The following is a 14,457-nucleotide window of genomic DNA, read 5'->3' on the forward strand; positions in this document are numbered from 1 at the left end:
TTTCAGATCGACGATATCGCGTTCGCATATCCTAATCTACTTTGCCTATAAGCCAAGCGCATGGGTTCAGTGCGTATTTAAAACGTGTATTTAATGCCCTTATTCGACACTCTTTTGTTTATTTTTGTTTATTTTTCTTGCGAAATTGCGGTCTACATCTCCGACCCGGCCTCCCAGAGGAGGCTGGTGTTTTGGGCTGGAGCGGTAGCCGTCAGGCATGTCCTGCCTGTCTTCACCCGCCATTCGAAGCCAACCTCCCCACGCAAAATCTCGTCAGTTCATAAATAAAGCTTTTACCACCACCGTTTCCATATACTTGAGGTTGGTGAAGATTTTGCCTAATTTGCAAAGGTAACAAAGAGACGGTCAGTTTAGGTACTTGAATTGATTCAATATTTTTCTTTACGGTTGACTTTGACGCCGGGGCGTCGATTGCTCTTTTTTAGCTTCTGCTTGTCATTCTAATACAACTCTAGAGCACTGCAAATGCGTAGGCTAATTACGTCGCCCTCATTTTATACGTCTCTCCGACAGCACCTAGTTTCCAGCTGCTGATGAAGTTTCGGTGCCTTTTATGGCGGACCAGACAGCTTAGCCTCTGAGATATATGAAAAGAAACATCCGCTGTTACTCAAAACCAATGACAGATTACTCAGCTATTACGAAGTCTGCGAACTCACAAGACTATATACAGAGAAGGAGGTTGGCGTGAACTATCATACACCCTCACGGCAGCAGCTCTAACGAAAACTTCGCGAGCGCTTCTGACAACAACCCCGACCACGAAGTATGCTCAGCTCCTAATAAAAGATCTAGACGGAATCTCGAACTTCCCAGATCAACCTGGCGCAAAGCACAATTACCACCAGTTCATGAGGGCAGACGCTATATGACCTGCGGAAATCCGCTGCAGCTGGCATGCATGGTCCTCTAACCATACCAGCGTGAACCCAGCTCAGATGGCGTCATTTCTATGGAGTGGGCACTGCTTAGCCTTTGTGACCTAAACAATGTTCGCACCTGACTCGCGTTTTCCATACTATGGCTGGCCAACGCGAAAGCTGTCGGGGGAACAAATAGTCATTTGCACGTAAATAGCTAACGTCGAGAAACCAAGGACTAGGCCTGAGCTATGTTTGCTCTCCGTATACAGTACGAACAGAAACTCTAGGAGAGGTGCCTTTTCCCCACTACAATACCCCCGCAGACACTTGCGTTAAGCGCATTTTAGACCCTCGACACGTTGGTGCTGAGTAATGCATGAAGTAACTCTTAGCTAGCTTGATTAACAGTTCTAAGAAGCGCCAACTCGAAAAATAAAACGACTAGCAAAGGCAAATTCCGGGCCACGAATAGTGTAGTGTCGGTAAAGTTTTAGGCTTGTAAAGACAGCAACCTCGAGATCCGTAGCAAGCCCAGAGGTTGAAGTGGCAAAAATTTGCTTAATATCTTTGCGATGCCAGTCACGGTAACAGAGCGTTTTACTCTACTGAAATGAACTTGTAAAGGGAATGATAAAGCGCATAATTTCGAAAGCATTTAAAAAAACCAGTGATGACCTTTTCCAATGAACACCATGTAATCCCATTTAAGCCAAGCTTCCTTTTCGTCAGCCCTGTCGCAGCTACGTATACCAAAAGATTCGTGTCAACAAGAGAATTTCATCATCTAAACTGCAGCTAAGATGCCGTATACGCAGGATTCCAATTAAGAATCGCATCTTCCAGAATGTCGGTTCTTTGTTTCAGTAGCTGTGAATGTATTGATTTGCACTTCAAGCTTTTGTTTTGTGCTAACCAGCACGCAGTACATTTAAACTAGGAAAACCTGCAGGCCAGGGCTCCATTATTATTAGAATAAATAACTAACTTTGAAAGCCGCCTATTTCCAAAGGCAAGGAGACTCGACTCAGTTTATTTTTTGCCTTGCTACTTTCCACTTGAAGAGAACTTCCCTCTCTGAGGCCTCACAAGTTGTGTCATTCTGCTATTAAAATATTTGACCACGTAAAATATGGAGAGGTCAACATTTTGCTTTTTTTTATGCACCATGGCTGCCAGATAACTCTTCGAAAGTATCATGACGGGTGCCTTTAAGACCATAAATTACTGCTTCAATGTTTTCTGCATTCTCTGGTTTAGAATTTTCCGACAGCACAGCGCAACATCACAACCACCATCTTTTTTGTGTTTTTATGCTTGATAAGATAGCTTTTAAACTTGATCAGAGAGGTTTATCTTCAGCTGCAGTTATTCGAATATCGTTCTATTCGAACATAAGTCAACAATTTCCAAATTATTGAAGAACTTCCTTCATATGTCCTTTCTGCTTTGGTTTGGTTTATAAAATTTAACGCCCCAAAGCGAATCAGGCTATGACGGATGACGAGTGAAATTTTGACCACCTGCAGTTTTTTACCGTACGCTGACATCGCACAGCACACGGGCGCCTAGCTTTTCGCCTCCATCAAAAAGCGGCCGAGGCCGGGAGTCGATCCCGCATCATTGGGTACAGCAGTCGAGCGACCTGACCACTTCCCCACCAGGGCAGGGCACATACTCTCCCTGTAACTTCCAATGCCACGCAGTGCCGCTGGAGCCTTAACTCCCCTTGTTTTCTTAATCTGCGTGGTTGACTCGATCACATGTGTACGTGAAAGCTTTATTATTTGTAACTTTTCAGGTGTTTGATTGCTCTCCGTAGGTGTTAGCAATGATTAAATGACTGAATTCGACTCCATGCAAGCCCAATGTATATATAATTGGTAATAAGAGAGTAATTGCTCAATGGCATCCACCCAAGCGCAATCCCTGATTAGGACAAATTTTTCTTTAACTACGAAATTTCTGAGAAAGCTGTACAGATTTCCTTTGTAGCCGTATGGCTGCGCTTGGGTGGATGCCAATGAGTAATTATTCCCTTATTACAAAATTACTCCGCCTTGGGGATACCACTAAATATTTGACCAATATATATTTGGCGTGCTCTCTGAGATATGTAACAATCCTACAAAACTGCCTTCATTGCTATCGCAACAAAAAGTGTCTTTTTCATTACCAATACACTGTAAGCGACACCCTGATATCTCAAGTAGACTATCCTATTTTATTAGACGCAATATTTAGAAACCGCTTCGGCTGTCTTACCCATATTGATTAAACTTGTGCTTCCTTTTGCAAGCTCATTCAACCCTCACACGGAACTAAGTGCTATACTCCGACGTTGTCAATTTTTATTCATATCTCGCCTTACAACGCGCCTGCGAAGTTTAGAACATTTACCTAAAGAATACATTCGTAAGCTTAAGCAGACCGAGCAATCAGTAGATCCATTTATATATAATCGTTCGGTGCATAGAACCATGTTGCTTCTTTAGCATTGCATTAGCTGACGCGTGTGCAAAAATTCATCTATGCATATAATTTTAACAGGCAGCTTGCCTTGCTTAGGATGTGTTTAAAAACCAAGCTGGAGTGGCGCTAAAAGAATGCAATAGTTCCAACTAGACCACAACTCATATCAGAAGCAGCACTTAATAATTTCCTGTTTCAGCCGCGAAACGTTGACGCATGTAGTTCAGAGACATTTTTCATTCAATAATCTTTTTATGGCATCTTTATCGCTGAGACATTATCCGCGCTCATCTTCTGTTTTAATCCAGTGCCCATCGCTTGCACCAAAATAAACAACTTATATTTAATGAAAGCCCTGTCGCATTCTGTGATCCTTGCAGGGATGATTGTGTATTAATCAGGCCAACATAGCACCCTCTTGCCGTACATAAAGAATTGAACTTCATTTTGTATAATTCTGGAAAGGTGCTTAGTGTAGCATGTTTACAGAACATTTCCTGAATTTACATTTTCTCTCTTTTCTTCTTCCCGATTCTTGCAGCGTCGGCGTCTGGCTCCCTTCAGGGTGGTGCGCGTGGTCCTACTTTCGTCTTGGAGCCTCCCACGGTGGTGGAGTTCTCGAGCGAGACAGGGGCCGTGCTTCCGTGCTCTGCCCAAGGTCAACCCCAGCCGACTCTTCACTGGGAGAAGGAAGACGGCAGTCAGGCCGCTATGGTGAGGAAAAGCTGAAGTAAGAGCAAAAATTCCAGGTGTAGTGGTTTTTGCCGGAGCAATTAAGAATACAAACAATCGAAAGGCGCGTCCTGCGATAGCGCATTTCCACTGTAGATTACATGACCATAGATCAGGCGTCTCCTGATTTCCCTCCACTCAGATCTGTGATGGTCGGAGAACGTACTGCTGGACTGAAACACATTGCTTTTGATACCATGTTTGTAGTAAAGAAACCTCCTTAGAATACCACTAACCTACCGAGAGCTAATTATTCTGTGCCTCATGAAATCATTGTCTTTTGCAATTCACTTCGATTACTTCGTGCAAAAAGTTGATTTGCGCGTAGTTACTGTATCATGAGTCAGGAAAGGGCACATGTAGTCAGCATAATTTTAAACTGAAAGCTTTACTGGCCCAGCAGGAGCCAAGGTCATCAGCGGGCCAGATTTGACCTTCAAGAAGAGAAGATAGTGGGGGGGGGGGGGGGGGGGTGCTATACGGCTCAAGTGTCCGCGGAGAAAATGCGACAGATGTTCATTTCCTTCCCAATAAACCAATAACCCATGTCAGCAGGGGCTAGCAATAAACTTTCAAGGAGCCAGAGCACAAAGTGTGGCTATGAGCATACTACGACGTCCGTTCGCCAAAACCTCTACTTTTTTGACCTTCAAAAAGGTGGTGTGGCCTTGAGGTATGTAGGTGAAAATGGCCTTGACGTGATTGAGTGTACGAGCCCACTTACAGGTATGCTGCGCCTTCCTTTGCCAAAGCTTAACACACAAGAAAAAAATATGAAAACTTGACCTTGACCTCATTAGGTATGGGTGTTCATCATGATGTAGTGTCCACACAAAAGAATACAGCGCCTTCCATTTCCCAAACCATAAATTAAAAAAAAAAACATTAAAAAAAAGCTCGCCAATGCGATCTTACAGGGATTAACGGTGCTACTCTCACAGTTTTCGCTCGTATAATTAGGTTTAAGCAATGCTTAAACCCCACAACTTTGTAATAATCTCCACAGAACTGAAAATATAAATGTGCTCTCAATGCGATGATGCACAAAAAAATTTCAACAGAACTATTGCCCCTTCACCATCCGCGCAAGAAGTAGGTTGTACACTAAAGAAGATATCAGTTGAAACCCGGCAGAAGTATAGGCTGTTTCCCTGGAATATATGACTACTGAGACGTCGCTGGAATGTTCACAAAGCGGGGCGGAGAGCCCGAGTAGAGCATGACCTGCCGAGCCACTCAAAAGGATTCCTAATTTCCCGCCTTTACTCTGTGGAGCGTGAAAACCCCAAGGACACGCAGTGTGTCGGCGATGCCGGGCCTATCGAAGAGAAAGGCGATACGAGTAGTGACCCGTAAACATTGGATGCCTTGGGCACTTAATTACGCCGGCACATGCTTTCACAAAAATTCGCTCATTCCATGCGCAGGTTCCGGGTCTTCGAGAGAAGCGGTCAGACGGCTCCCTTGTGCTTCCGGCCTTCGTTCCTTCCCAGTTCCGGCCGGAAGTGCACTCGGCCACATACCGCTGCGTAGCCTCGAACAGCGTGGGTCTCGTCAAGAGCCGCCTTGCGCACGTCCGAGGTGGTGAGTGAGAATTTTCTTATGCGGCAAGACCCCTCTCAAGCGCATTCGCTCCATGGAAACCAGTTGTCGCTGATGCAAACGCAACATCTGTCGCTTAAAGTTCTGGCTACCACGATAAGTTCCCAGAAACCAGAGCAAAAAGGCAGCGGTTCAGTCTGCTTGCTGTAAGTTGATATCAGTTGTCTCATGAACACAGAAAGATTTTCGGGCCTGTGGGCGTACGGAAAGGTAGCTGTGTCCATGTCACAAACTCATCATTAGAAAAATGAGTTATGTGTTTGGCGCATTTCGCGTATGCCGTTTAGCTCATGACGTAGAAGCATCAGTGAAAATAAAATAAAACTGCTTTTTACTTTCTAAGAATGTCCCATTTTCTTCAGTCAAAAGCGGAATGAACCTGAGAATGGAGAGAGAGGAGGGGCAGAGCAAGTACGCAATTACAATATGAGAACGGCAAGCCTGCCATTCAACTGCAGACGCTGCTGGAAATTGGACCGCCTCTCAGGAGCAGACAATACAAAGCAAGCTAAAAAAAAAAAAGAAAATCCTTGTATGTGAGCTTACATCGAACAATATTTTCGGTGCAAAGTTACTTAATAGGCCATATAAAATAAAGTTGTTATCTCTACTGTCTGAACGACGCAGCTATGTCAGTTAATTACAAAAAAAGGAATCCCATGTAAGAGATCATGGTGAATGTCCGACGTAGACCCCACGTCTCCTCGCTTCGTAGTACAGCACAAATATTTTCATATCTCAAATAGCAAAACATTTCCATGTCTTCATCAGTGCGAGTGTGCGCACATTTTGTGCACAAGCAATCTTGTGCGTTACGAGCAATATAACTGAAACAAGGCCATCGTACGGAATCTGAGAAGTCAAATGTTTAAGCAGACGTCGGGCGGCAGCTTCAGAACTTTGTATTCCACCTACTACGAAGGGTATGCAATGCTGTCGGTACATATTTTTTTCTGTGAGGGCCCAAAGTCCTTCAAACTAACGATTAACTTTTCAAAGCCAACGTAAACCTACTTTTCAGACGATTTTTACAGTTACGTGACGATGCCAATTTCAGATTTCAAGTCTGGTTTTTGTTTACGCAAACTCTCGTTTTGAGACGAATTAGTGGCTATAAAGGTATATGACGTCATTGATGAACCTATTTCTAAAATGCTGCAGCCGTCTTTATTGCCTCTGCTTGCCTACCTTTTAACGCGTGACGTAAAGGTCAAAGCGATCATTAAACTGCGATAATGGAAATGATCATTTCATACATGTGCCGATGTTCTAGGCATGTCGAACACGTCGACTACATTTCGCTTTTTCTCCTGCGCAAGCAGTACGCATTCAGATGCGCGCTACGCTTCCCTCTGTGCCCCAGCCGTGGGCCGTTGTCAATAGCATTAGGCTTAAGGCATCTCAGGCGCTGTCGACGCCTCTTTTCATCGCCTGCAGCGTTAGCTCTTGGCTTCACGGACAAGGGTCTGTTTACCTCGGGCTTAATTTCCTCGCGCGCTATCTTTTTGCTACCCTCGACGAGCGACGACATGAGGAGCCAGACAGTGATCCTTCGTCCCTCTATTTTCACGCTCCAGTTCACGACACGTCTGCTAATGCAGGAGCGACGGGAGAGGTGAATGTCTCTTGGGATTAAGAGGATCAGCGAGCAGAGGGCGCACGTCGGGGCTGCCTTATGGACAAAGCCGCCTTTCACAAACTTCTACTTCTAGCTCGTTGAGAAAATCCTTCTGTTAGCTCTACAGCATCCTTTCAACCTTACAAACAGACGTGTGCGTGCGTGTGCGTGTGTGTGTGTGTGTGTGTGTGTGTGTGTGTGTGTGTTTGTGTGTGTGTGTGTGTGTGTGTGTGTGTGTGTGTGTGTGTGTGTGTGTGTGTGTGTGTGTGTGTGTGTGTGTGTGTGTGTGTGTGTGTGTGTGTGTGTGTGTGTGTGTGTGTGTGTGTGTGTGTGTGTGTGTGTGTGTGTGTGTGTGTGCGCGTGTGTGTGTGTGTGTGCGTGTGCGTGTGCGTGTGCGTGTGCGTGCACGTGTGTGTGTGTGTGTGCGTGCGTGCGTGCGGGTGCACGCGCGCGCGTGCCTGTCAAACTTATGAAGTTTTGGTCGAGGGCATGTCTGTCATGACGCTCATCAACACTGATACTGCGACTTCGGTAATGAATTCAAAACTTTGTAGCTGCTTAAAAGAAGTCAAGAAGTCAATTGCAGGAATTTCGTTGCGTACGGCCAGCGCTCAACAAATCAAGCATTTAGCAATGTGCACTGCTTGAGTCCTAATCCAGAACATACTGTATACGATTGATTCCGCCGTACTGACAAGTTGCTCACACACCGTAATCTTATGATGGGACTTCCTATCACGCCACGCCATTACATTCGATTGTGCTTGCACTGAAGTCCGGTTTTCTGAGCTGACTGAGCATTTGACATACAGCGCTCCTTCTAATTTATGCGCTAAAGCTCTCGTCGCCGAAGACATCGGCATTCCTCCCTTCTATTACCTGTTTGTAAACATATCTTGTGACATTCTGCTATAAAACTGTCCTCTTCACGCAAGCACGTATATTTCGGCCCCGGAGATGCCTTCCGTTGCCCCAAGCTGTACTCGGTATTTCTGCTGGCTTCTGTGTGCTATCTGTCTATAACCTGTTTCCCTGCTGCACTGTTTTGTGCCACAGTGAATGTCTCGGCAGCCTACAGCCCACTGCATCTCTTCTCCGCGAGGAGATTGGCGACGCGCCGCACATCGCCCTGAATGCACTCAGCCCTCCACTTCCTGCACCCGCTCCCTCCCCCACAGACCTGTTCCACCTCTCAATCGACGCCGATCTTCTACGCCGCATCAACGCAACTTCTTGACCTACTTCAACAGTTCAGCTCCTCCTTCAACTCCCTCAATGTTCTCTGGGCCAAAGTTCAACTGTCACTCATTTCGTCGACACCAGAGCCCGCAAGCCACTGCAACAGCTAGCGTCTATATCGAGTGTCTGCATTGAGCACCAGGTTATTGAATGGCAAGTCGACGCGATGCCCCAGAAAGGCGTGATTCAGCCCTCTAGAAGCCCTCGGCCTTTCCCTGTAGTGCTCGTTAAAGAGGGGTGGCTCCAGCCCCTTCTAAAGGGGCAGTCTGAAGAGGCATGTGCGAGAACACCTTATGCAGCTCAGTATGCCCTACGTATATTTATGGGATTTTGCGGACACCGTCTTTTTTCGGACATGGCGCCCACAAGATTGGGTGTCGCTGCAAGAGCAACAGATACCCGGGCGCTGCTCGTTGGCTGAACAGAAAGCGGGAGAAATGGCACGCAAATGGTGTGGTGGATGTAGTGCTTTTTACAGCCCTATTATTGTAGTTAAGGGGTCTGGAATAGCTTCTAACTCTCGGAATCTCTTAACGTATTTCGTTAAAGCACACAGGCTGGGTAAACTGATGTAATAGGTAAGTAATCACAAATTTTCATTCTTTGTATTTTATAATGCCAAAAAACTTAAACGATCAAATATGAGCATCTCTTAAGACCTTTTAGTGTCGGTTTGCGATAAAAGAAACATTTTGTGGAGCACACGAAAGTAAACAGTCATTCAGAGAGCAAGGTGTATTTGAAGTATGATTCCTTATATAAAGATGGAGTAAAGTTCACCTCGGATGAAGGTAAAAGGCAAGTGGTTAAGCAATGACTACTTAATACCCCTAAAACATGTTATGTAATGTTAATGGTTATAAACTACAGGAGCACAAAAACAAGGTTGATTATTTTCATGTAATGACAAGCATGATTAGGCCACATAGCGTACTCGGAACACAATCGTGGTTTTGCGTGGGCATTTCAGATCACGGGGTATTTTCTTCAGACTACTCCTGCTAGAGGAAACATAGAAACTCCCATGGGAGTGGCGTTTTTATCCTTGTCCATTCCAGCATCACTTTTTCAAATATTCAAGTTGAAACTGGCAGTGTTTAAAACGTCTGGCGCGTAAAATTTGCGCCGCAAATGGTGCTTTTTACAAGCCCCCGGATGCGCAAGCAGATGTGCTCACATCATTGAGGGATATTGTTTCTACTATCAGGTGTGGAAAATTAATTGTAGCTGGTGATTTTAACTTGCCAGTAATTCGTTGAAGCGCTAATATTTTCAGGTCAGGAGTGGGTGGTCAATTATGTACCGAATGTTTTAACCTTACCGACTGTACGCTTTTAACCAACATGTCTATAGAAGCTACACGGGGCAAACACTTTAGATTTATCTCTGTCCTATTCATCCAATATGATTTCGGGTACGCATGTCATCCCTGCAATCAGCAATCGCGATGTAGTCGTTGCCGATGTTAACCTAGCCAGTAAAAATTCCAGTCATAAACCACGAGAGGTATTGTTCTACAGCAAAGCAGATTACTGCAGTATGACTATCACCCTTGAATTACATTTTCAAACTTTTGAAACCATAGCAGAAGATTCAAGCGTTGAAGACCTTTGGTGCAATTTCAAGCAGAAAAGCGCCGAATTGATTAATAGATTTGTCCCCTCGCGTGTTCTTTCCCCTAAGCGTGCTCGAAATAAGCCATGGATGACTCGCATGTTGCGCGCTCTTATACAAAAGAAGGGACAAGTTACTGAAAATATCGCACTACAATATTGCCAGCGCATAAGGCAACTTTGTGACTTAGCAGCCTGCGTCAAAGCTAAAATTAAACAGGCTCAAGATTCATTTCTTGAAGCTCTTGTGGAAAGGGTAAACCGTAATCATAAGGAATTTTGGAAGTATGTACGCAGTAATTCTAACAGTAATTCCTCAATACCGCCTTTAAAATACGTTAATACAATCGTACACTACCATTTAGAAAAGGCCGGATTACCAAACTCTTTCTTTTTCTGTTTTTCATCCATTATCTCCCTCTCAATTAAATCTCTTTCGGCAGACCATCTGGTCACGAGGGAATGCCTTCAATTAGTTTTGAAGTTAAAGGTTTCTTAATATTATTATGTGAACTTATTGTTAATAAGTCAGTCTGTCCTAATGCTATCCCTGCCTTTATACTGGTGTCATGTGCCATAACAATTTGCCTGTACTATCCCGCACTTTTTGAAAAACCATTAAGTACCTCTTCTTTGCCTGTAGACTGGAAAACTGCCCGGGTCGTTCCAATACATAAAAGTGGCCCCAGGAATGTGTTTCTAATTATCGGCCGATCTCACTGACAAGTGTTGCATGTAAAAAGCTTAGACACTTTTTGTATGCTAACATCATAGCTGACGTAAACAGATAAAACCTTGTGGATAACTCCCAATATGAGTTTTATGAGCATCCTCGTGGTTTCTCATGCGTCCCTCAATTTAACGAGTTTTTTCGTGATGTACAGGCAGCTCTCGATGCCTGAAAGAGCCCTGATTGTGTTTTTCTTTGTTTAATAAGGAATTTGATGTTGAACTACATGATTTGTTAATAGAATAGTCCCATGGGTAAAAACTGGATAGCAAGATTATATATCCTGGACAGGGAATACCCGTCCTTTCGCAAACACTATATTGTCCTCAATGGCTACCAATCCGCATGCGCTGACGTCACGTCCGGAGTCCTTCAGGGCTCCGTGCTTGGTCCCTTGTTGTTTCTACTTTGCGTAAATGATATTATTGACAGAGTAGCCTGCACTGTGCGTCTTTTTGAAGACAATTGTTGTCTTGTATAGAATAACAGGAAACTGATTATTCCGGGATTCTACAAAAAAAAAAAATTTCATTCAATTGTCGATTGGTGCCGGGTGTGAAAAATGGACATTAACCTGAAGAAAACCGAACATATATATGCCTTTTTCAAGACGTGTTCAATCGCCTGACTTTCCTTACACCACTGACGGCGTGCTGATGCAAACTGCGCATGAGTTCAAATACTTGGGTGTAATCCTTACATCAGATTTATCTAGGAACAAACACGTTGACTACACAGTATCTAAAAGTGCAAAAATGCTTGGGTTTCTTTATCGCAACTTCAAAACCGTTCCCGGTTCTCTGAAAAAAACACTATTATTAAAGGAAGACTATTTCTCTAATGTTCGCTCCATTTTGGTGTACGCGTGCACTGTGTAGGATCCTGACACTGCAACATTAAGAAGGAAACTTGAACTTGCCCAGAACCGAGCTGCCATGTTTTGTTTTAGGTAACGATTACAGGATTCTTAGCCTTACAAGTGCCTGAGCTGAGCCATAGGAGAAAATGTTTCTGCCTTACGTTACTGCATATTATATTTAGCGATTGCACTGGTATCAGAAAAATAAGTTGTCTTCAGCCCACAAGCTATGTATCGCAAAGAAGAGACTACCCGAAAAAGTTTAGACAATTTCAATGCAAAACTAATTCTTTTAAAATTTCTATATTTCCGAAAATGGTGGAAGAGTGGAATAATTTGCTTGCTTCTGTGGTTTCTACTTTATGTAATGACGATTGCCTTTTTATCACTGAACGCTTAAGGCTTTATTACCCTAGGAGTCCCCTTCTTATTTATTTTAAAGCAGTGTTTTAAAGCATAGCTGTCCTGTGTGCCGCGATTTTGAGGTGGAAAGTTTGCAGTACTGTCATGTATTGTCAAGAGGAATTCTAAAATTTCCCCCGACCCTCCCTGCTATAAGGCCTAACGGCGCTGTGGAATTACGCATAAATAAACCATGACCTGGAAAACACCGAACAGTTTCGCCTGCGACGCAATGTGGCGGCAACGGTCGGTATTTGGTCGTAGATCCTCGGGCTGAGCCACTGGGAATGGGGGAGGCAAACAACGTGCGGAAAAGAGGCTTTCTTCTGGAAAAAAAAATGTACGAACCTAGCTAACATTTGTTTCAATGAGCCAGAAGTACTGCAACTCATCTGACGAGACGCACGAAGTCCAGAGTGAGTTCTTGTGACCATATAATAAAACATTTGGATAACAGTGCTTCCCATGCCATGATAGTCATTCTCTTCGGTCTAATTTTGCCCCAATATATTTTGAGTACTCAGACCAAAATGGAGTTTTTTGTGTTGTTGTTGTTGTTGAGCCAACATTTATAACCCGAGATTTCGGTCGTGCGCTTCATTCTTTAGTGATCAATAGGCGTCAGCGATCAAAGGAAGCAATAATGCTTTCTGAAGCAGGTTCGGTGCTCTACCCCCTAGATAAAAAAAAAAAAAATAAAAGATAGTGAACGCCATCTCTACCTTCCTCAACTCGCCACACCAAAACATTGAGGCATGTTCGTCTCAAACCAGTGGGAGGGGGGGGGGGGGGGGGGGGCACAAGCTGCACACGTCTCGGTGACTCTTCGAAAGCCCTCAAAGGGCCCTATCTTGGCGATCTGGGGAGCCATTCGTATTCTCCGCATCGACGGCCTCTCACACGGGTTGGGGAGAGTTTCCACACAGCGCTCCATCTCGAAACCATGTGCCATAGCGGACTGCCATAATCAATGTTACATACGCGCGTCGTGCTCAGTGAAGCCGATCGCCGCTGCGTGCAGGGTGGCGCAGGCAGAATTATCGACCACGAAAATAAGTCAACCGCGACACGATGTTCGTGTCTGTCGCATTTCGCAACAGGTAAACGCCCTTAAGCTGCGGAACAAGGATATCTAGCCGTACCATAATATAAAATCTTTAAAACGAGCTTTCGCTTTAGAAATGCCGAAAGTTGGGCGAGTTGGTGAACGTTCATGATGGAAAATCTTTGTCCGTGTCGTCCTTCCGTCCTTCGTGTACTTTTTGCGCTATTTTCCATCATGAACTTTCGCTTTAGAGTTTCTTATTGTATTGCTACTTATACTACTCGTGTTGAACGCAGATAAACAGTAAATTCCTGCTTACAATCTGCAATACCTGTTAAGTTCAGCAGTACCGGCAGTTCTATGTTGATGTGATCTTTCTCTCAATTATTTTTTTTTTTTCACCCCTTTGACGCATCTCACCCAGCTAGCATGTAACGTTAAGCCTAGTTACTACAAGTTGGTGCTTTATTCTGATGGTCCAATCTTAAAGGCTGTGCGGATCAATAGTAAATAGTCCGAAAACCATAGCATACACAAGACAGAATCATTTAAAAAAGAACCGATGGAAATTATACTCCGTTTCATACATCAGGTGCAACGCAGCGAAAGCTACGCAAATAGTCCGCAAGAAAAAAAACAGGAGGCGCATCACTACGCGCTCGTTCTGTAGGCGAGTGGTTCCTGCCGAAACGGCCTCTATTCCGAGCATACACGTTTGCAATAACATGCTTCGCATGCTTAGACATCTTCACAGAGCGGATCTTATAGAAAAAATGCGCACCAAGGAACCATTGTCTCAAAAAGGGATGCGCAGCGCGGAGGGCACAGCCAGCGCCATCTGGTGGCACAGCAGGCAAGGTTGCGGGGCAGCAAAACGCGGCACGAACAAAAACGACATAAAAAAACATACAAATTAGCCGAATCCGACATTTTCTCCCTAAAAAAGGTGCCTTTTATGAAGTTGATGGCAAATGTAAAATGTATTAAGCTTGCAGACAAAGCAACTATTATTTTCTCTCGTCAAGAGCAGGCACTATTTTTTATCGCGGATGCGGAGAGCGCAAACAAGCGCTGTAGCTTTGGTAGTGTTGCACTTTATGTATGAAACGGAGTATAGGTCCCCCAATACTACGAAGAATGTGTCTTCCGTAAGATAGTCGCGTGAATTTGCCCTGAGCTCCATGTCCGATACGCCATGCTACCCATTGAAACATCACCCCAAAATCAATAACAGACCAGAGATTTAAGTAGTGGCTCACCAAGA

The 14,457-nt window shown here is 44.4% G+C and overlaps 1 protein-coding gene across 1 annotated transcript in view; it reads left to right on the top strand.

Annotated features, from left to right (window-relative positions):
* The first annotated feature begins 2,644 nt into the window (after positions 1-2,644).
* LOC146190320 (cell adhesion molecule Dscam1-like) overlaps positions 2,645-14,457 on the top strand; it is a 200,139-nt gene continuing 188,326 nt past the window's right edge. The window contains exons 1-3 of the mRNA XM_084599770.1: positions 2,645-2,648; positions 3,895-4,067; positions 5,513-5,669. Of these exons, the coding sequence (XP_084455896.1) occupies positions 2,645-2,648; positions 3,895-4,067; positions 5,513-5,669 (334 nt within the window). The remainder of the gene's footprint in view (positions 2,649-3,894; positions 4,068-5,512; positions 5,670-14,457) is intronic.

This window comes from Amblyomma maculatum, chromosome 4 (assembly GCF_055883805.1).
Source record: "Amblyomma maculatum isolate TAMU_Amacu chromosome 4, ASM5588380v1, whole genome shotgun sequence".
Classification (NCBI taxonomy): domain Eukaryota; kingdom Metazoa; phylum Arthropoda; class Arachnida; order Ixodida; family Ixodidae; genus Amblyomma; species Amblyomma maculatum.